This window comes from Siphateles boraxobius, unplaced genomic scaffold, assembly GCF_051911475.1.
Source record: "Siphateles boraxobius isolate OS27281-9 unplaced genomic scaffold, OSU_SipBor_1 2, whole genome shotgun sequence".
Classification (NCBI taxonomy): Eukaryota; Metazoa; Chordata; class Actinopteri; order Cypriniformes; family Leuciscidae; genus Siphateles; species Siphateles boraxobius.
In genome coordinates this window covers 9440909-9461459 of record NW_027508810.1, presented here as the reverse complement: position 1 = coordinate 9461459, position 20551 = coordinate 9440909, and the positions used below count along the sequence as shown (strand labels likewise).

Sequence of the window (20551 nt, the reverse complement as noted above, 5' to 3'; positions counted from 1 at the left end):
TGGCAAGTGCAGACATGGTGTAATCATGTCCAAAAGACACACCCACACACACACACACACACACAATACACACATTTATGCACAATCAAGACCTAGTTTACCTCTGTGAAAAGATCCCTTGCGTTCACCCATCCGTTTCCACGCAGAACCAGCTGTTTTCTCCATTTGTAACGAAGTTGAACTTTTACAACCGTAAATTATGTGTTAGTGACATCTAAACTATCCCAGCAGGATCCAGTTATCCAGTAACACAGCCAACTGTTATCTCCCTTTTCTGATAGGACAAACTGCCAACAACATGCAATAGATGCTTCCCAGCACACATACAAAGCACACAGCCCTGGGCTCAAATGCTACGATCAAGAAAAGCATGACATATTTTGCTCATAAGAACAATGTTTGACTTTCTCCGTCTTTGAATGTAACTAGGTAAATCAAGAATCCTGCGTTGGGAAAAAAAACTCATGGTAGTTTCTCGCGTCACACCGTTCTGTCAAAATCCCTCGGCGCTCTTTCAGATTGCCCTGCCCCGAGGGCAAGCTGGATCTGTTTGAATTAGCTAGTTCATAGCAACAAGAACCAACAAGGTCAGTCACACATAGCGTCTAAAGACCTCAACTGCCCACGGGCGATAATTTAAGCTGACATCCCCCCCTTTGTTGTCTTCTGGTGAAAATGAAAGCCAATTTCAAAACCTTCCCAACCTCACGTTCACGGTGTGAAAAGAACAAAACCTGTTTTTAATGACACTCTTTTGCTTGTCACATGTGTGAGCTGGGGTGAATCTTGTTTTTTTGTAATATGTGGAAAGCCAATGCATTGTTCTCATCCAAGATTTCCTGGAAATGTTCACTTGAAAATGTTAATAATTTTTAATTCTGTATTTAACATTCATTACCCAATGTTCCAAATCAATCAACCTAAAAATATGATCCAAAAAAAAAAAGTATTCTCTTGTACCGTCAGATCAGGAATATCGCCCAAACAAATATGACAGAATTGTTTATTTTAAACAACGGCATAACTATTTCAATGAAATCCTGAAAAACTCTAATCTTCCTAAGGCTAATTACTGCCGTTTTTGGACTCTTCTAAAATGAGAATTTCTATCGAAGAGAGCAAAATTAGGAAGTAAGTCAAGGCCGGAACTGGAAGCCACATTTCCACTGCACAATGTGCGGGAGGGCCATAGGAGAGAGAGAGTCATGTCCTTGCCAACCCCTCAAATTTTCCAAATGGGATAGTGTGTTGTTGTTTTTTTAAACCTTTGGAGCACGGGGAGATTTATGCAGTTAATAAAGCGAGCCATCAGAGGTCCGTAGCTCCGGCTCTCGGATTAATATTGTCTTTTGCAACAGAAAGCAGAAAGCAAGCAATTGTACGTGGATGAATGGCTGAGATGAAAGATAATAGGAAAGAGGGAAAAACGGAGCAGAGAGGAGGGGAGGAGGAAAGGAAGAGGGGGAGGGGAAGCCAGAATACTGTACGACAGCCGAACGAACGCTCAAATATTGGCACAGATATCCGTACAACACTTTCACGTGTGTCCCCATGCAGAAAGGAAAGGTAAACGTTTACCTAAAGGCAAGCCTTTGTTCAGCAAATGTGAGCTTCCCATCTCAGGATCCGCCGGAAAAACGAGCGTGTCTCCTCAGCAAGGCATTCACCAAAATCCTCAGCATATGGCGGCTACTTCAATTTTCTTATTCTTTCTTTTCTGTGAGTAGCTAGCTTAAACACACACACGCACACGCTCCCACCCCTCCTTGTCTTTCTCTTTTTCTCCAACTCCCTCTCTCCCCCCCCGCTCCCTCACTTTCTATTTCGACTCTCTCTCTTGGACAAACAGGCATGCACACACAGAATGCAAGTGCCACTGCATTTATGGGAGTGGGAGAGTGAGAGAGAGAGAGAGGAACGAGTGAGAGGTGGCTACAAGAAAGACTGAAGAGGAATGGGGTGGAGCCTGGGCTCTCACAAAATTGATCTTTTGTTTCCTGAGAGGGGGCAAAAAGAAAAAAAGATTAATGGAAAATTGTGCAAGAAACAACATGAAGGGATGGAAATTTGGGTGTGTGTTTCCTATTGTTAAAAATGTTGTTTATAATTACCTTTTAGAATAAATTAAAAAAAAGTACTAACATTTTTGGTCACATCCAATTGTAGATGAATTCTGTACTGTCACATTTTTGCCTTTGTTTCACTTTCATTTTCATTAAGCACATTTAGGGGCTGTGTACATGAAACCGTTTTCAACTAAAAACGTAACACTTTTTATGCGTTTTGGCCGTTAATTTACACGACAACAGCGTTTTTGGTGCCTGAAATTGAAAACCGGTTTCAAAGTGCTAGTTTTAGAAAACGGTCTCCGTGTAAACAACAAAAACGCGAATCTCTGAAGACAATGACGTCATGCACATGCGTATTACGTGTTCAGTCTATTGTTTCATCGCCATCTACTGGTCTGCCAGCAGAATGCAGCGTTTTTAGTCATTTTCACGGATCCGTGTGAATAGGGATTGTTTTGACAATGGTGTCGTCTAATGCGGACAACTCAAAGGAAAAACGTAATGCGTTTTAAGGATATCGTTGTCGTGTAAACGTAGCCTCAGTTTACTTGTCTGTGTTCCTATGTTCCAGCCACCATTAGTTGTCAAGGTTACTAAGTATAGGCCTACTACTAATTAGAGCACACCTGTTTCGTATGTGGTCAGCACAAATGTGTGGGAAAAAAATGTAAATGTTGTTTTTAATAGACTATTCTACGGTGGCTGAAAGAGCTCAAAGCCCTGCCACTGAAGAAAACTGAAAAAAATATCATGAAAATAGAATAAAAACACCAGCAAATTAAGAAAACATCGTCATCAGTTTGACAACACATGTACTGCAAATACACACAACCTAACCAAATATAGAAACAAGCTGCAAATACTCACAACGCAACCAAATGCAGAGGCACACTGCAAATACTCACAACTCAACCAAATACAGAAACACACTGCAAATACTCACAACCCAACCAATACAGAAATAAGCTGCAAATACTCACAACCCAACCAATACAGAAATAAGCTGCAAATAGTTCACAACTCAAACAAATACAGAAACGCGCTGCAAATACTCACAACTCAACCAAATACAGAGGCACGTTACAAATACTCACAACGCAACCAAATACAGAAACACGCTGCAAATACTCACAACGCAACCAAATACAGAAACACGCAGCAAATACTCACAACTCACACAATTACAGAAACATGCAAATACAGAAACACACTGCAAATACTCACAACCCAACCAATACAGAAATAAGCTGCAAATAGTTCACAACTCAACCTAATACAGAGGCACGCTACAAATACTCACAACTCAAGCAATTACGGAAACATGCAAATACAGAAACACACTGCAAATACTCACAACCCAACCAAATACAGAAATAAGCTGCAAATAGTTCACAACTCAACCTAATACAGAGGCACGCTGCAAATACTCACAACTCAACCAAACACAGAAAAGCGGTGCAAATCCTCACAAGGCACATACGACCAGGATGTTAACACAAAAAACGTCTCGGTTAAATATGGTAACCCTCGTTCCCTGAGGGAGGGAACGGAGACGTAGGTCATGAGTGACCAATAGGAATCTCGCTAGAGAGGCCAATATACTTCGAGTGAAACTAAAACAAGCCAATACACATTGGCGTGCAATCATTTGCAACAGCTGTGCAGCCTCGCAGCGCGGGTATTTAACAAGCAGCTGGTGCGATTGCACACTAGTTTTTTGCTGAGGAGCCAAGCCTGATAAAGCTGGCCGCCCCGACGGGCGGCAGCAGATGTGGCGACGGGACCTACGTCTCCGTTCCCTCCCTCAGGGAACGAGGGTTACCATATGTAACCGAGACGTTCCCTATCGGTCAGTCACTACAACGTAGGTCATGACTGACCAATAGGAATCCCTACCAAAGCGCCACAGCTGCTGCACCCCATCCAGCGCCCCCATGCAAGCCTCTACACCTTCTTGCCTGGAAGGACGATAGGCGGAGGCTTACACAGAGTGAGTCTGACACTGTTGTTCCGTGATAACCCATACAGTGAGATATTGGATAACACTGGGAAAGCGTGCCCTTTCTGTTTAGGAAGGAACGCTGCGGAAGCCACTTCTTCAAAGAGTTATGTGGAAATGCATATGGACTAGCCCGAAGGCTGTACTGCATATGAAATAATGGGTGACTTAGCCCAAGGGAAAGACATGGGCTTCCGATAGGAGCAGCCATGGAATATACACATATGGGATCCCCGTAGGGTCACACATATGGAACCCAGCCCAGATCCAGTTCTCAAGGATTCAGCGGATAAGGGCCTAGTGCCGGACGCTCCGCCAAGTCCGGGCCGAGGGGTTATGGAGGACTCGACAGGTTTTACTCTGGAGCAATAAGGGTGCACAGTAGGGTGCAGCAAGACGACAGAGCCAGACCTCTCGGTGCTTCTACCCGTCTAAGGTGAGAACACAGGAGGAGACCGGCTCTACACGTAGGCTATAGTATCTAGCGAACGTGTTAGGTGTCGCCCAGCCCGCAGCTCTACAAATATCTGTTAGCGAGGAGCCACGTGCCAGTGCCCAGGAGGATGCAACGCCTCTCGTGGAGTGTGCATGCAACCTGAGCGGGTAGGGCACGCCTTGTGCATGGTAAGCCAAGGCGATGGCATCCACTATCCAGTGGGCCATCCTCTGCTTGGAGACAGCCTTTCCCTTCTGCTGGCCTCCGTAACAGACAAAGAGCTGGTCTGAGGTCCTGACGCTTTGAGTTCTGTCCACGTACATACGCAGAGCGCGAACGGGACAGAGCAAAGCCAGGGCTGGGTCTGCCTCCTCCAAAGGCAGCGCTTGCAGGTTCACTACCTGGTCTTTGAAGGGAGTGGTAGGAACCTTGGGCACATAGCCAGGCCGGGATCTTAGTACCACGTGGCTGTCACCCGGCCCGAACTCTAGGCACGATTCGTCGACCGAAAATGCGTGCAGGTCTCCTACCCTCTTGACAGAGGCCAGTGCAACCAGCAGCAAAGTCTTCATGGAAAGAAGCTTTAAGTCTACTGACTGCAGAGGCTCAAAGGGAACATCCTGAAGTGCTCGAAGCACCAGGGAAAGATCCCAAGAGGGTATGGAGGGGGGTCGAGAAGGATTTAATCGTCTCGCCCCCCTAAGAAACCTGACGACCAAGTCGTGCTTTCCAACTGCTTTGCCATCTATGTGGTCGTGATAAGCTGAAATAGCAGCAGCATGTACTTTGAGGGTGGAGGGAGACAGTCTACGCTCCAACCCCTGCTGCAAGAAGGAAAGCACAGACCCTATCGGACATCTTCGGGGGTCTTCTCGGCGAGAAGAACACCACTCGACGAACAGGTTCCACTTCAGGGCGTAAACACGTCTCGTGGACGGCGCCCGTGCTGAAGTGATGGTGTTAAGTACCTCAGGGGGTAAGTCACCTAAAACCTCCGCGTCCCGTCCAGGGACCAGACATGGAGTTTCCAGAGGTCTGGACGCGGGTGCCATAGGGTGCCCCGTCTCTGAGTCAGAAGGTCCTTCCTCAGAGGAATGGGCCAGGGAGGGACTGTCACAAGGAGCATGAGTTCTGGGAACCAAGTCCGGGTGGGCCAATAGGGAGCCACCAGAAGGACCTGCTCCTCGTCCTCCCTGACTTTGCACAGTGTCTGCGCAAGTAGGCTCACTGGGGGAAACGCATATTTGCGAAGGCCCCGGGGCCAGCTGTGTGCCAGTGCGTCCGTGCCGAGTGTTCCCTCGGTCAGGGAGTAAAACAGCTGGCAGTGGGAGGTCTCTGAGGAGGCAAACAGGTCTACCTGAGCCTCCCCAAACTCTCTCCAGATCAGCTGAACCGCCTGGGGGTGGAGTCGCCATTCTCCCGGGAGCACAGCTCGTGATAGCTCGTCGGCCACACGGTTGAGCAAGCCGGGGACATACATGGCTCGAAACGACCTCAGATGCTTCTGACTCCAGAGGAGGAGATGGCGGGCGAGTTGCGACATGCGACGGGAGCGTAGACCACCTTGACGGTTGATGTACGCAACGGTCGCAGTGTTGTCCGTACGGACCAGCACGTCCCTGCCCTGTAGCCGTCTTTTCAAGCGGGTCAGGGCGAGATGTACTGCTAGCAACTCGAGGCAGTTGATGTGCCAATGCAGTTGAGGGTCCGTCCACACCCCTGACACTGCATGCCCGTTGTACGTGGCACCCCAGCCGGTGGCAGAGGCATCTGTGAATACCACAGCATGCCTGGACACCTGTTCCAAGGGGACTCCTGCCCGCAGGAACGAGGGGTCTGACCACGGGCTGAAGGTCTGGCGGCACTCCGGTGTGATTGACACCCGGTGAGTGCCATGATGCCACACCCATCTCGGGACTCGGCCGTGAAGCCAGTGCTGAAGCGGTCTCATATGTAGCAGGCCGAGCGGGGTTACTGCTGATGCTGCAGCCATATGCCCCAGGAGCCTCTGAAAGAGTTTCAGTGGGACCGCTGTCCTGCCCTTGAACGTGTTCAAGCAGTTCAGCACCGACTGAGCACGCTGCTCTGTGAGGCGCGCTGTCTGGGCGACCGAATCCAACTCCATACCGAGAAAAGAGATCTTCTGCACAGGGGAGAGTTTGCTCTTTTCCCAGTTGACCTGAAGACCCAACTGGCTGAGGTGCCTGAGCACTAGGTCCCTGTGTTCGCATAGCTGATCTCGAGAGTGTGCTAGTATGAGCCAGTCGTCGAGATAGTTGAGGATGCGAACGCCCTGTTCTCTCATGGGAACAAGGGCCCCCTCCGTGACTTTCGTGAAGACACGGGGGGACAGGGACAGCCCGAAGGGTAGGACTTTGTACTGATATGCTCGACCCTCGAACGCAAAGCGCAGAAATGGCCTGTGTCGAGGAAGAATCGAGACATGAAAGTACGCGTCCTTCAGGTCGATCGCTGCAAACCAATCTTGGGGACGGATGCATTCGAAAATGCGTCTCTGCGGGAGCATTTTGAACGGTAGCTTGTGGAGACTCCGATTCAAAACTCGCAGATCCAAGATCGGTCGTAACCCACCACCTTTCTTGGGTACAATGAAGTAGGGACTGTAGTGCCCTGACCTCATATCGGCTGGAGGGACCGGCTCTATCGCATCCTTCGCCAGTAGGACTGCGATCTCCGCACGCAAGACATGGGCATCGGCTGCTATCACTGTAGTGGAGTGGATGGCCCGAAACTTGGGGGGACGCCGGGCGAACTGAATCGCATTGCTGAGCCTGATGGTTCGAATGAGCCAGCGAGACGGCCTGGGGAGCGCTAACCAGGCTCGCAGAGACCGTACAAGTGGGACCAAAGGAACCGTAGGCGTACCCGGAGTGGGGCAGCGAGGTGGAACACAGGGACGCGGCTCGGGAGGCTCTCTCTGGGAGGCGGCCCGTAGCGGGGTCTGTGTGTGCTGTGCAGCACTTACCTGATTCCACGGGGCAGGAGGTGCGGGAGGCGGCTCAGTGGCGTTCTCGGACCGTACGCAGCTGCCGGCTGGCGATAGAAGAGGTGGATGAGAGTGGTAAGGATTCCGACCCCCCACTGCTCTCCGGGCCCTCTTCGGACCCAGTGATGATAGAAACTGCTCTTTTATTGAAAATTTGGGTACCGCTGGTTTTAAGGCCAGCGGCGGAACACAAACAAAACGAAACAAAGGATTTTCCACCCGGCCCTCTTCCGGGGGAGGGAGCGATGCAGTCATCCTCTCCTGGAGAGCAGTCCCTTCCACCTCTGGCTCGCCCGTCCTAGGGCCGCTTACCTTTGGCTTTGCCGCCCCTCTTGGCGGGGGCCTGGACGGGCGGAGCGCCCTTCCTGCGACTGGCTCCACGGTGCCGCTTGGATGGAGGCTGCTGCTGCGGCGCGGGAGCAGGGGCAGACGCAGGCGGACGCCCACGGCGACGAGCAGACCGAGGAGCCGCGGGCGGTGGGGTGGAGGCAGCAGCTGACCGCCGCGGCAGGATGTGTTTAATGGCCTCAGTCTGCTTCTGCACAGCCGAGAACTGCTGGGCGAAGTTCTCGACCGCGTCGCCGAAGAGGCCGGTCTGGGACACGGGGGAGTTAAGGAACCTGATCTTGTCGGTCTCCCGCATGTCAGCCAGACACAGCCAGAGGTGGCGTTCCTGGACCACTAGTGTGGACATCGCACGACCCACTGACCGCGCAGTGACCTTCGTCGCACGAAGCGCGAGGTCAGTTGCGGTACAAAGTTCTTGGAGAACTCGTGGATCATGACCACCCTCGTGCAGGTCCTTCAGTGCCTTGGCCTGATGAACCTGCAACAACGCCATAGCGTGCATGGCAGAGGCAGCTTCCCCACAGGCCTTGTAAGCCTTGCCGGTCAGGTCCGACGAGTACTTACAGGCCCGGGAAGGAAGACACGGTTCTCCACGCCAAGTGGAGTTAGGGCACAGTTGCATAGCAACGGCCCGTTCCACTGGCGGGATACGCGCGTATCCCTTAGCTGCCTCGCCATCAAGGGTGGTGAGGGAGGAGGAGCCACCGAGACGGTTTCTGGCAGTAAAAGGTGCCGTCCACGTCCCTGTGAGCTCCTCATGCACTTCCGGGAAGAAAGGCACTGGGGTGGGTTGCTGAGAACCAGCGCGCGCCACCCCGAGATACCAATCGTCCAACCTCGAGGGCTCGGGACACGGTGGAGGGTTCCACACGAGCCCAATCCTGTTGGCGGCCCGGGAAAGCATGGCCATCATCTCCGGGTCCGACTCAGGCACCTCTGACACACCTGAAGGAGGCAGCGGCTCCGAGCCGTCGTCCGCGGAGAGGTCTGACCCACCCTCCGATGCAGCGATCGACATCTGGTCGTCGAAGGGAGCGCCGAACGAAACGACTGGTACACATCTCGAGGATGGTCCAGAACGTTCCGTTGGCAGCTCAACTGGTTGCGGAGCATGAGAGGAGTGAGGGTTCCTAGGGGGTTGGTTCCCCGAAGGAAGCGCGCTCACTGTAATCCTCAGGTCACCCGTGTCACTGCCCGTAGCAACCCGCGAAGGGGGGTTGGAACGAGGTGCAGGCACGGGGACTCCGCCCCTTTGCAGGAACGTGAGTCTCGACCTCAGCTCCGAGATGGTCATCTTCCCACAATGGGTACATGACTCATCCACGAACGCTGCCTGTGCGTGTTCGAGGCCCAGACACACAAGGCAGCGATCGTGACCATCCCGCGACCCCAGGTAACGACCGCATCCAGAAACACACAGATAGAATGTCATCTTGAAAAAGACGCAAACTATCTGTGTAAGCTCTTTTAGAGACTGCTCTCCTTGGTGCTGAAGCACGCAGGGGAACGGTCACGGCGAACACAGACAGGAATGTGCACCTGTCTGTGCGCGATTCTCTCTCGCTGGTCTTACCAGCCGTGAAAACGGCCGTTGAGCGCTTTAATCGCGCACCTTACCAGCCGTAAAAACGGCCGTTGAGCGCTTTAACCGCGCACCTTACCAGCCATGAAAACAGCTTTTTTGTTTGCTCAGTTTTAAAACAACAAACAAAGAAGAGAGAGAGAGAAGAGAAAAAGACCGCTCGCGCTGCTGTGCCGTCACGCCCGCACCAAAGTGGAGAGATCCAGAAGAGGCTTGCTTTCAAATTCACTCTGTTCAGCATAAGAAGTGCTTGGCTCCGAAGCAAAAAGCTAGTGTGCAATCGCACCAGCTGCTTGTTAAATACCCGCGCTGCGAGGCTGCACAGCTGTTGCAAATGATTGCACGCCAATGTGTATTGTCTTGTTTTAGTTTCACTCTAAGTAGATTGGCCTCTCTAGCGAGATTCCTATTGGTCAGTCATGACCTACGTTGTAGTGACTGACCGATAGGGAACTCACCTATCAGGTCATTGACGACACCACTGATGAATAGACACTAAACAATAAGCATGTCCCAGCCAGGTTCGTCACTTGTTGGGGTCCCCTTGAAACATTTCTGTTGTGGTTTGTGCCATTTGCAGCGTATTTCTGTATACGGTTGAGTTGTGAGTACTTGCAGTGCGTTTCTGTATTTGGTTGTGTTATGAGTACTTGCAGGACGTGTTGTCAGTCAAACTGATGAAGATGTTTTCATAATTTGCTGGTGTATTTTCTATTTGCATGTGTTTCCTTCAGTTGCAGCGCGAGGAGCTCTCTCAGTCACCTTACTTTTCACCACTTTTACCATGTTTTTAAACGTTTTTCTAACCGTTTACTTAATGAGTCATTTGCTCAATGGTAGAACAGATACTGTTAAGGGTCTCCTTCGGCTACAACATGCATAATTTGTCAGCTGATTCATTTAGATAAACTCACAATCCTCATCAAAGCTATGATCAGTTGACACTGGCCACATAACCTAAGATTCAGTACTAAGCAAATTTGTCAAAGTGTGTTTGCATATATCATATGCATGCTGCTGATTACCAAATACCTCAGTTTGTAACTTAAGACTGGAGTAATGATGCTGAAAACACAATATTGCTGTTTTTCCTGTATTTTTTATCAAACAAATGCAGTCTTGGTGAGCATAAGAGACTTCTTTTGGTATTCTGTGAACAAAAAAAAATTTAATGTTAATAAAGATGCTTCTCCTTTAAGTGGAGACCACTTCCTTTCTAGTATCCTTATGCTATCATGCAAAAGTTAGTGTTCATTTAGTGGCTCATGACATGAGATAAAGGATTTGATAACAAACAAAGCTAGTAATAGCAATTTTACCACAATAGTCTAATTTTTAAAAGTAACACATATAATGCTCAGATATAAAGAATCTCAAAAGTTACTGCTGAAATTCGATCCCAAAACATTTTACATTATACATAACTATGTTAAGAATTTTCATACATTAGATAGCCTACTATGTAGTTATAACTAAGTTCATACTTTAGATACTATGTAGTTCTAATGTTAAGAATATTGACTTTAGATACTATTCATAACTAATGAATGATAATCCTGGAATCAGTGCAAAAACAGCTTTACATTATGAAACACTTTAGTCATTACATCATTATTACTCTGGAAATGTGTGGCAAAACTCCTCAAAAGTACAACGCTCCCATTAAAATCAACCAAACTGCCTACACTGGAAGCAATCGCTTGCTTTTGCAGAGTAGATTATAGTTTTCGGCTCAGTCTGGGAATTTATTAATTACACCAGGCATAAACCAGCTGTATAAACGGTCACGATGAATCTCTCCAAAAAAACAAAAACAAAAAAACACCACATGATCCAGCCCTATAGTGGCTACTGGCTATACTTTCAAACAATGTTTATTTGAACGTTATCCCAGATTAATATCTTGCCTCAAAGACATCCACTGCAAGTGCATTACTGCACAACATATTTAATTATTACAAGCTGTATAAGCTCTATATATCATCTGATAATCACAGAATTGTCCTTAACTATTTGTACTGAGCCCTAAACTTTCTGATTCAAACTGATTCACATAAAGGTTTTCCTTAACATGAACTGTTAAAACATACCATCCTCTTCTCATGTATTTAATGAATCGCTGAGTTTTCACAAACATTTATCAGTTAACTCACACTCCACCTTAAGGCTATGTATGTACTGTATGTTGTGTGGCAGGTACTGTATTTTATTGCTGCTATAGGCCTCTGCCACAGTATGTTAATAACAAGGCAGTCTGGGAACACAGACATACTGTATCTTGCGTGTGTGCGCTCCAGTGGAGAAGTCAGACAGATTGGCACTCATGCAGAAGAGCCCCATTCTTTGTGAATTCATTAGCTCTGGTCAGGACCTCAGGGGACCGTTGGTTTTGGCAAGTGTAGCACAAAGTATGCGTCACGTATGCGATCCGAGCACTTTGGCCACATTGAATAAGCTGGCTAATCATGCCTGTGCCATAAAACGGCCACTCATGCATTGATCCAGTAGGAAAATGTATGGAAAATCCATGATTTGTTCACGTAAAGTCAGGTTTAACTCACTTCCAATTAACCATTAAACTAAAGTAACTAGTTTTATTACTTCATAATATAACATTCCAGAAACCAAGCGACAGAAAAATGCTATCTAACGAGTTATAACATACCCTAAAATCTGTAGTAACACTTATCGTCACACCTTACAAATTCGTGGTACAACTTGTTCTCTAAACAACCCTTGGTAACACTTTACAATAAGGTTTCATTTGATAACATTAGTCATATATTATCTTACATAAACTAACCATGAGCAATACATTTAACTGTAATTGTTCTTTGTACACGTTAGGTAATAAAAAAATGTTCATTGTTTGTTCATTTTACTTAGTGTATTAACTAATGTTAACAAATACAACTTTTGATTTAAAAAATGTATTAGCAAATGTTGAGATTAACATTAACAAAGATTAATAAATGCTGTAGAAGTGAGGTTCAATATTAGTTCATGTTAACTAATGTAACCTTATTGTAAAGTGCTACCCTATACTTTAAAGTCACCATTAAATCTAAATGGATTTTTTATGGAATATTCCAGTATTTATTGTAAATGATTTATCCATGCACATCATTATGTTTTATTTATTTATGTGCCTAGTAATCTTTAATCAGAATAACTTCCCCTCCCTCTTGCAATATCATCTCTTCTCTTCTCTGATGACGTGTTTACTGGCGTGAGGGCGGGACAACCTGTCACTCACATGAGATTCACCAATAGCAAACCACAACCATCCAATCAATTTCCCAAGGACAAAATCAAGCCCCGCACTACATTTGTTCTTGTTTGAGAAGACATTTCACTCAGATATACATCACAATAGGGAAGAAAAAACTAGCGCAACTTCTGTTTCATGCCCACTTTAATGTGATTTAAGAAAGTCAAAATCTTCTTTATAAATAGCTGGTCAATTTTCCAAATAGATTTTCCCTAAAACCAACTGGGCATATTTTCTTCTTGTAAAAGAGTGTAAGGACAGAACAAGGTGAAAACCATCTCAACAACAAACCGCACATCCACCACAGTCAAATCAATTCTGAGCCACGTTAAGAGGACAGCTGGGAAAAGAACCTGTCAGAGGACACAATCTATGATGAATGAGGAATATCGCAACTGGCACCGGTGAAATCCTCAAAAACCTATTGAAAAAGACAATAAAAGAGGGAAAAATAGAGGTGGGGAGAGGAAAAGAGCATAAGAAAGATGCCCCTGAGAAAGATTAAGCTGCCTCAGACACACACAAGAGGCAGCAGCCTCTTCCCTGCCAGCACACACACACACACCAACACACACACACACTGCAGCATGGCGAATGGGTAAACTCCCTCACATAGCCTATCTTGAAGGGAAGAGTGTGCACGGATAACATTTCCCTAAATAAATTCAGCGTGACTGAACGCATCCTATTAAACTTGGCTGCAATCGGGGAGTGCAGAAGCAAGAGAATTTTATTAAAACACCCGCTGAGACCTAACAGTCCATTATTAGATCAAAGTCTATTAACAGATTGTATCTATGGAATATCTACATGGTGAATGCCAGAGAACAGGCCAGATTCGATCAAGATTATTCTCTGTCTTGGAGTCTTGGCGCAGCTTGTGCTGTGATTCCAGTCAAACAACAGACAAAATGTCTACAAGATCCTATGAAAGCACTCGATGTTCCACTCTGCTCTGCAACTACAGACAAAACAGACACGAAACATATGACCAAAGTAGACAGCACACATCATAACCACTTGGTAAATAAAAAATATACATAAATATATGACATTAAATCAAATTACAAATTAAATACACCGAAAACTGATTAGCAATGAAATTAGACTACTGGCACTGACTGAAGTGTAGGTGACATTAAGGACCGGATTTACTAAACAGGTCAAATTAGAATGTGAGCGCAATAACAAAAAAGTGCTGATGGGAGTGGAAAGTTCTGTGCGTGATCTACTGACGACGCGCAAATTAAAGAACACAGATGCAGCCGGATCATTTCCATAATGACCAACACAATCTACCAAGAGCAGCGAAAATTAGCATCTGGTTTAAGATGTGCTTTTTTGGGGGGCGTTAAATAATGGCGCAAACACCAGTAAATTGACGAGCGCAAACCTTAGTATGATTACCTTACTTGATTAATTTAAATATTCTCTCCTCCCATACATTTTGCGTCTGAAAGGGAAACTCCTTAAAATGCATATGCAATAAGTTCAGCCACAAAAAAAAAAAAACCCTGCCCAAGCCTTTTCAGCGTTAATTTTTCACTGTGTGTCTTTAGTAAATCCGGACAGTAGCAGAAAAAGGGTTTGCACTGGAGCAAGCTGTAAGTAAATCTGCCCCTAAATACTTTGAGGAAGTTGATATGTGGTGTGACAAGCTAAATTTCCTCTAAATCTATTGTAAAAAGAAAAAGAAAATTGTATTTCATGTATAATTATTATTCATGCCATTTTTATGACCTCATGTTAATTGGGACTATATGAAGCAAAACTCATTTGTCACACCACAGGGTGGTAAAAAATAGAATGATTAAAAGTTGTGAACAACATTACAGCGTCGAAATTACTGGCGTTCTCTTATGCATCGTATTACGGAGGCCCTAAGGGGACATGGTGGTGGGAAAAAATATGAGATGGGAGGAAAAATAATAAGTCAATGCTTTTTTTCCGTATTGGCTAAGTATCATTTTGACTTAAAATCTTGATTTTTAAATAAAGGTTGAATACTGAGGCATTTTTTTCAAAACTAAACAATATTAATTAAAAAATATTAACGAATTTATGAAAATAAATACGGTGGAACTAACTATTATTAATAATGAAGATGAATGAGCTGCAGTTTAGACATTCAGGGATGTAAATGTCAAGCAAATTCACAACCCAATTCGATTTTTAGAAATGAACTTAAGTTTAACATGTGCAGGATGAGGATGATGATGATGCATCAGCCAATGTGTTATTATAGGAAATAAATAGTTTATTTGCTAATTTATTGGTAATAGAACAAAATGTAAAAATGATAAAAGAGGACACTACTGGCCCCCAACCTGGGGTAAGAAGCTAAACTTTTACAGAATATATAAATTACTTTTGAAATCATTCTTATTAATGTTTTTTTAAGTGTCATTATTCTATTTAATATTGAATTTTGACAATTTATTTGAATAATTGAGTAACCAATGACAGACCAAGCAGAATCCCAGTAAGAGAGATGAATCTGAAAGGTAAAATTATTCTGTACAGGCATGTGCATATTTACATATTTAATTGCCTGTGTGATTGAAGATAAGTCATAATAGAAACACTATGAAATATGAATGCAAATTTAGTGATGTCACTCAGCAAAAACTATATAAGTTTTAATGAAAGCGAAGATGTCTGAAATGTACAACTAATTCATGTAAATACTGAATAATAATCCTATTAATTACAAAAATTATTCAAATTAAAAATAATAACACTTAGGGGCCTTCTGTGCCCATTCTGCGGGGGTCATCTTACCCCAAGGGTCTAATTTTATCTTTTTACTTAAAAATAAAAACAAAAATCTTTACTCCACAAATCCACATGTTAATAAATGTTATATTCAACATAATAAAATGTCATAGATCACTATTATCCAGAGACACAAAATTAGATCAATTAAACTCAAAACTGTTTTGACTGACTAAATCTCACAAAATGTTGATATTAAAATGAAATTACAAAAATAAGCAAAGCGATTTCGGGGGACTTTCAATCCTTCAAGTTATAAAAGATATACAAATTCAATTGCAGTATCAAAGATCATATATTCATTCAATTCGCATATTTAAGGCATTTTTTACATCTCCAACACTAAATCCCTTATAAAACCCTTAAAGTTTTATAGATATTGTTGTGTTTTTATTTACCACGTCCTAATTCCAGCTTCAGTGTCTCACTTGTTGCCGCTGTTTAAAGGGAATAATTATTCATTTAAAATATCAAGTGACTGTGAACACTTACTCAAAGTAACCCGAACTCTGCCACAGTGTTGACAACTAAGTGCCCTTAAATGCAAGTCAAGTGTGTTAGCTAAGAAAGCCCCTCAAAAGCCAGTCCACAGGCGATTCATCTGCCTGACATAAGAAGCGCAAATGAAAAAAAGGCTCTATCAGCGCGGTTTGCCAAGCACACGCACCCAGGCCAGCTCAAAGAGAAAAGCAAAACAATCACAAACCTTGCATCACCCGCATTGAAGGCTAAAGTCCCTGAATGTGCTCGGGATTCGGGTAAAACGTGTTACGAAAGTGTGACCAATCAGGGCCGTGAGACCGGTGAGGCAGCCAATCAGGGCAGGATGCGCTTGGATGGGAACCAATCATATCGAGACTCATTGCTCCAGCGGACACCGAAGGGGTGGGGGAGGGTTCACTCGCATGCTCGTGCAGAAAAAAAAAAAGAAATGTGAGCGGTGAGCGCGATGTGGGGTGAAAGTGAGAGTTGGAGGAGGTGAAGGGTGAGGAAAGGGAAACACTTTTATAAAATAGCAGATCGAACTGAATACATGATTAATGAGACAATAATCAATACACGACCCACACCTTTTCCTACCATTAGTTAAAATAGCAACATTTCCATTTTGAAATAATTAAATATGAGGGGGTAGAAAACCAAGAAAAAAGTGATGGAAAAATGTTTTGTTTGCATTTTTTATCTCCTTATGTCACTAGTAGCCAGACTCAATGTATTTTTTTCAACACATCCCATAATTTTTTTAATATCGGCCTCTACCAAATGGTTGACATGTCACTTAATGGTAAAAAAAATGGTACCGGAATCCATATTGCCATACTTTTTCATTGCCCATCATAATTTATGATCAAAACCTTTTCTAATCTTGACAAACACATTGTCAGAAAGGTCTGAGTCTCAAGGTTCCATATTTTGTGACAGAAGTGATATTTGGACAGAAATTGATTAAGTGTTACAGCAGAATGCATACAATTAAATTCAATGGAATTTATGTCATCTTTGGTATTACACCTAAACTAAATCTCATGGGAACTTCAAGTTTTGTGATATCAACTTCAAATGTGGAACACAACTTGGTTAGATATATGGCTTTGATTTTATAGTAATTTTATAGTAAAAAAATATTTTGTAAAATATATATTTTATATAAAAGAAAAAATATTAAGTGCAGTATATTTGATTTAATTTAAATTTAAAACTTCCATAACTTTCTCATACTTTAATTTTTTGAAGTGCTTTTACTTCAGCAATAATCTGCTGACTGTTTTCTTTAAAACAAGACCAAACGTAGTTCTTTATTCCAAAGCATTCTTGAATTACAACCAAGTTTTAATAGTGCATTGTAATGTCCATTTAAAAAAGGGGGGTGACAGTTTACCGTTATGTGCCAAATCAACCGTTTGGTTGAGCATGTTTTTGAAAAATTATTAAAAACATACTTAAGTTTTTTCATGGAACCAAGTAACATAATTTTGTAAAGTTAGGGCTCTTATAGTGTAATATGTAAAAAAAATATGCTTAGCTTGCAAAATTTCACCAAAAACAGTTCACATGGTTGGGGTGATTTATTTGTTTCTGACATCCATGTTAGAAGAAGTGTTGTGACAAGTGCTGTTGATTGAAACTGTGACACCTAGTGGATTTTTTTTTTTTGGCATAACATACCTCAACCAGATGGTAGAGATGGCTCAATCAGTTTGAGTTAAGTTAGGTACTCCTCTCAATAAAATATAGTGACTCAAAATGTGCTCAACCATTTGGTTGAGAAGTCAGTTAAAGGGTTAAAGGTACAATATGTAAGATTGTTGTAATAAAATGTTCAAAAACTACTTGCACAGTGTGATATGTTTCATGCAGTTGTGTACTTAAATTATCCCAAAAGTTCCCAAGGTTTTGTAAATCCAGATAAATTTCAGTTTTTAATAATGGCTCGTCCCTTGTCATTGTCGTATATCAGTTACGTAACATCCGCGCTATCATTGGTTTCTGCTTAGATACCTAATTAGCGGCCGTTTCAATCGCTGTTGTGTCGTTCAGTCATCATAGTTCACAATTATTGATTGCGAGTACAGAAAAAAAACATAAACGTAGATCAACTGAGGCAAGCAGGCTTTGGGACAAAAACGGATAAATAAAACAAGGATCAATATCGGCGTGGCGTTTTTGAGATGGAGAGAGCTTGGCGACAAACTTGGACTTGATCTGTCCACAGAGACTCCGCTCTCGCATGTGTTTTAATAGAAAGGTTAGCAAATCTATATATTATTTATTGTATACATGCAATTTTAAACTGTAAAATTAAATACAGCCTATGTGTTGCACAAAAATATTTAGCCCTTACTTGCAAATACCGTGGGTTTGTTTTCCGCAGCATTAACCCACCATATCATTTGACAAATAGTCACATATCAGTAACAGGCTAAAATAACATTACACTTCACGTTCCTTGCAGATAATTCATCACGATGACATAAAATAGTGTTATCAAATGTTCAGGTAATACAAAAACTAATTTATTAGCTGATATATAATTTATATGATTTGTGAATTCCACACATCTCTGCATGGTGAAAACGACATCTCCCATCGTTCCACTCTCCTTCATAACATCATCAAGCTTCGTCTTTGTTATTGTTTTAAAAATGCGCCCTCTGGCGGCGAAATAATTACAGATAGTACCTTTAAGTGATAATGTAATATACAGCTTTTATAGATGTACCCCCTTAAACCCAGCCGTACTCAGAACATAACTCATATATAATTAAATATTACAGGCCTACTGACATTTCTAAATTTTTATAAGATTTCACATGTATGTGTAGGCCTAAATTTTGTCTGCATTGTCAGCTACAGTATTTAAAAAATAAAATGAAATTGAAAAACATCTGCATAATCAAAGCTATAAGGTCTTGACAACTCACTTACAATGAGGTCAGTAAGGTGCTTGTGAGTTTTATACTTTTCCATGCTTATATTTTCTATGTCAGAAAACTTTTTAATTTCTTTTGTGACACGTTTTGTCCTCGGTTTTGTACATAAGGCTGACATGAAATGGAAGTTTCGAAGTTTCTTTTTTTCAATATTGTGAAGTATATCCAACGGAAAAGGCCTCACAAATGGGCGGGACTTGATTTTGTCCATGGGAAATTTATTGGATTGTTGTGGTTTGCTATTGTTGTGATGTCATGTGAGTGACAGGTTGTCCCGCCCTCACGGCAGTAAACAGTTGCAAGAGGGAGGAAAAGTTATTTTGATTAAAGAGGGTACACAAATTAAAAAATAAAATAAGAATGTGCACGGATAAATCATTAATAATAAATAATAAATACTAGTCAATTTTGATTTTATGGTGACTTTATCAGTGAGGTGTTTCAGCTTGATATGTTTGTTCTCACACCAATATTTAAAGCTGCATTCCGTAACTTTTTTGGGTAAAAAATTATCCAAAATAAATATTTTAGCAAGTACATACCAAGCCAGTGATCAAGACTTTCTGCTTGCCTTAGCTCGATTCAAAACAGTGGTGGATTTCCGCGGGAAATTCGAGCAAGTCGTTGCGTCATTACGTCACATCTTTACACATAAATAAGGTGTCTTGGCTACTCGGCTATATTGCGTGTGAAGATGTTGGAGGTGGAGATTTATAGCCTTTTCTCACGGCACTTGATATAATTAACTTATTAATGGCGGATCCAGACAGGCTTAAACGACAATCACCAGGAACAACTGGAGATTCACCCGTTGTAAAATGGAAAAGACTGTTTGGAAGCGATGGTTAAATAAATTTAAAATATTAGTATTTGTCTCGCCTATCGTTTTCGATTCATCCACTGGGGTTATGTTTCCTTCATGTTTCTTTAGCGTGGTTTTTGACGGGTCAACTTTTGTTACTATCCTGCATGCACTCACAGAGATGGAGTAAATAGTCAAGTCGTCTTCATTTAAATAGCGCTTTTAACAATATAGATTGTTTCAAAGCAGATTTAGAATGATAATAGGAAATTAAAGTAACAGAGATTGTTTTGGCTTTACAGCAGCTCTAGAATAAAGTTGTTGCCCAGCTAAAGTTAAGTAAAGTGCAATCCGGCCGCTCATTTGCTCTCAAATAATGAGAGAATTCTTATTTTTGGGTAGAGGATCCTACAGGAGAAATCTGTCATCAATTAATATCATGCCGTTCCAAACCAATAAGACTTCTGTTCATCTTCGAAGCATGAACGAAGATATTTTTAAGCAAGTTTAAGCTTCCGTTTTTTTCATATATTATACACTGTTATGCAATTACTCTCGAAATAATTAGCCTAATATATCATACATTTTGGTTAAGCGCGATCTGCTGTGACATCACAATCAAGTTGAATTGTGGGATATAGAGCTGCTTGAAGTGTACATCGCAGTAAATTCGTTCCCTCGGTCAAAATTGCAGGTACAAGGGTCTGTCCAAACTTGTGGAACACACTTCAAAATGGCGGCAGGTATTCCCCCGAGGGAAAGTGCTTAGCCATGTGTCTATTCCTATAGCATTTATCTAGAGACCTGAATATCACGCGAATACGTCTCTAA

At 43.2% G+C, this 20551-nt stretch overlaps 1 protein-coding gene across 9 annotated transcripts in view; it reads right to left on the bottom strand.

Moving 5' to 3' along the window:
* Window positions 1-16247, bottom strand: part of ctbp1 (C-terminal binding protein 1) — a 35633-nt gene extending 19386 nt beyond the window's left edge. For 2 of the 9 annotated variants that reach the window (XM_077235798.1, XM_077235802.1), the window contains exon 1: window positions 1579-2717. In XM_077235798.1, the coding sequence (XP_077091913.1) occupies window positions 1579-1618 (40 nt within the window). In that variant the 5' untranslated portion in view covers window positions 1619-2717. Of the gene's footprint in view, window positions 1-101; window positions 2718-10473; window positions 10587-16193 lie in introns of those variants that run through there. The other 7 variants (XM_077235803.1, XM_077235799.1, XM_077235804.1 and 4 more) reach the window with 7 other exon arrangements.
* Between the last annotated feature and the right edge of the window lie 4304 nt (window positions 16248-20551).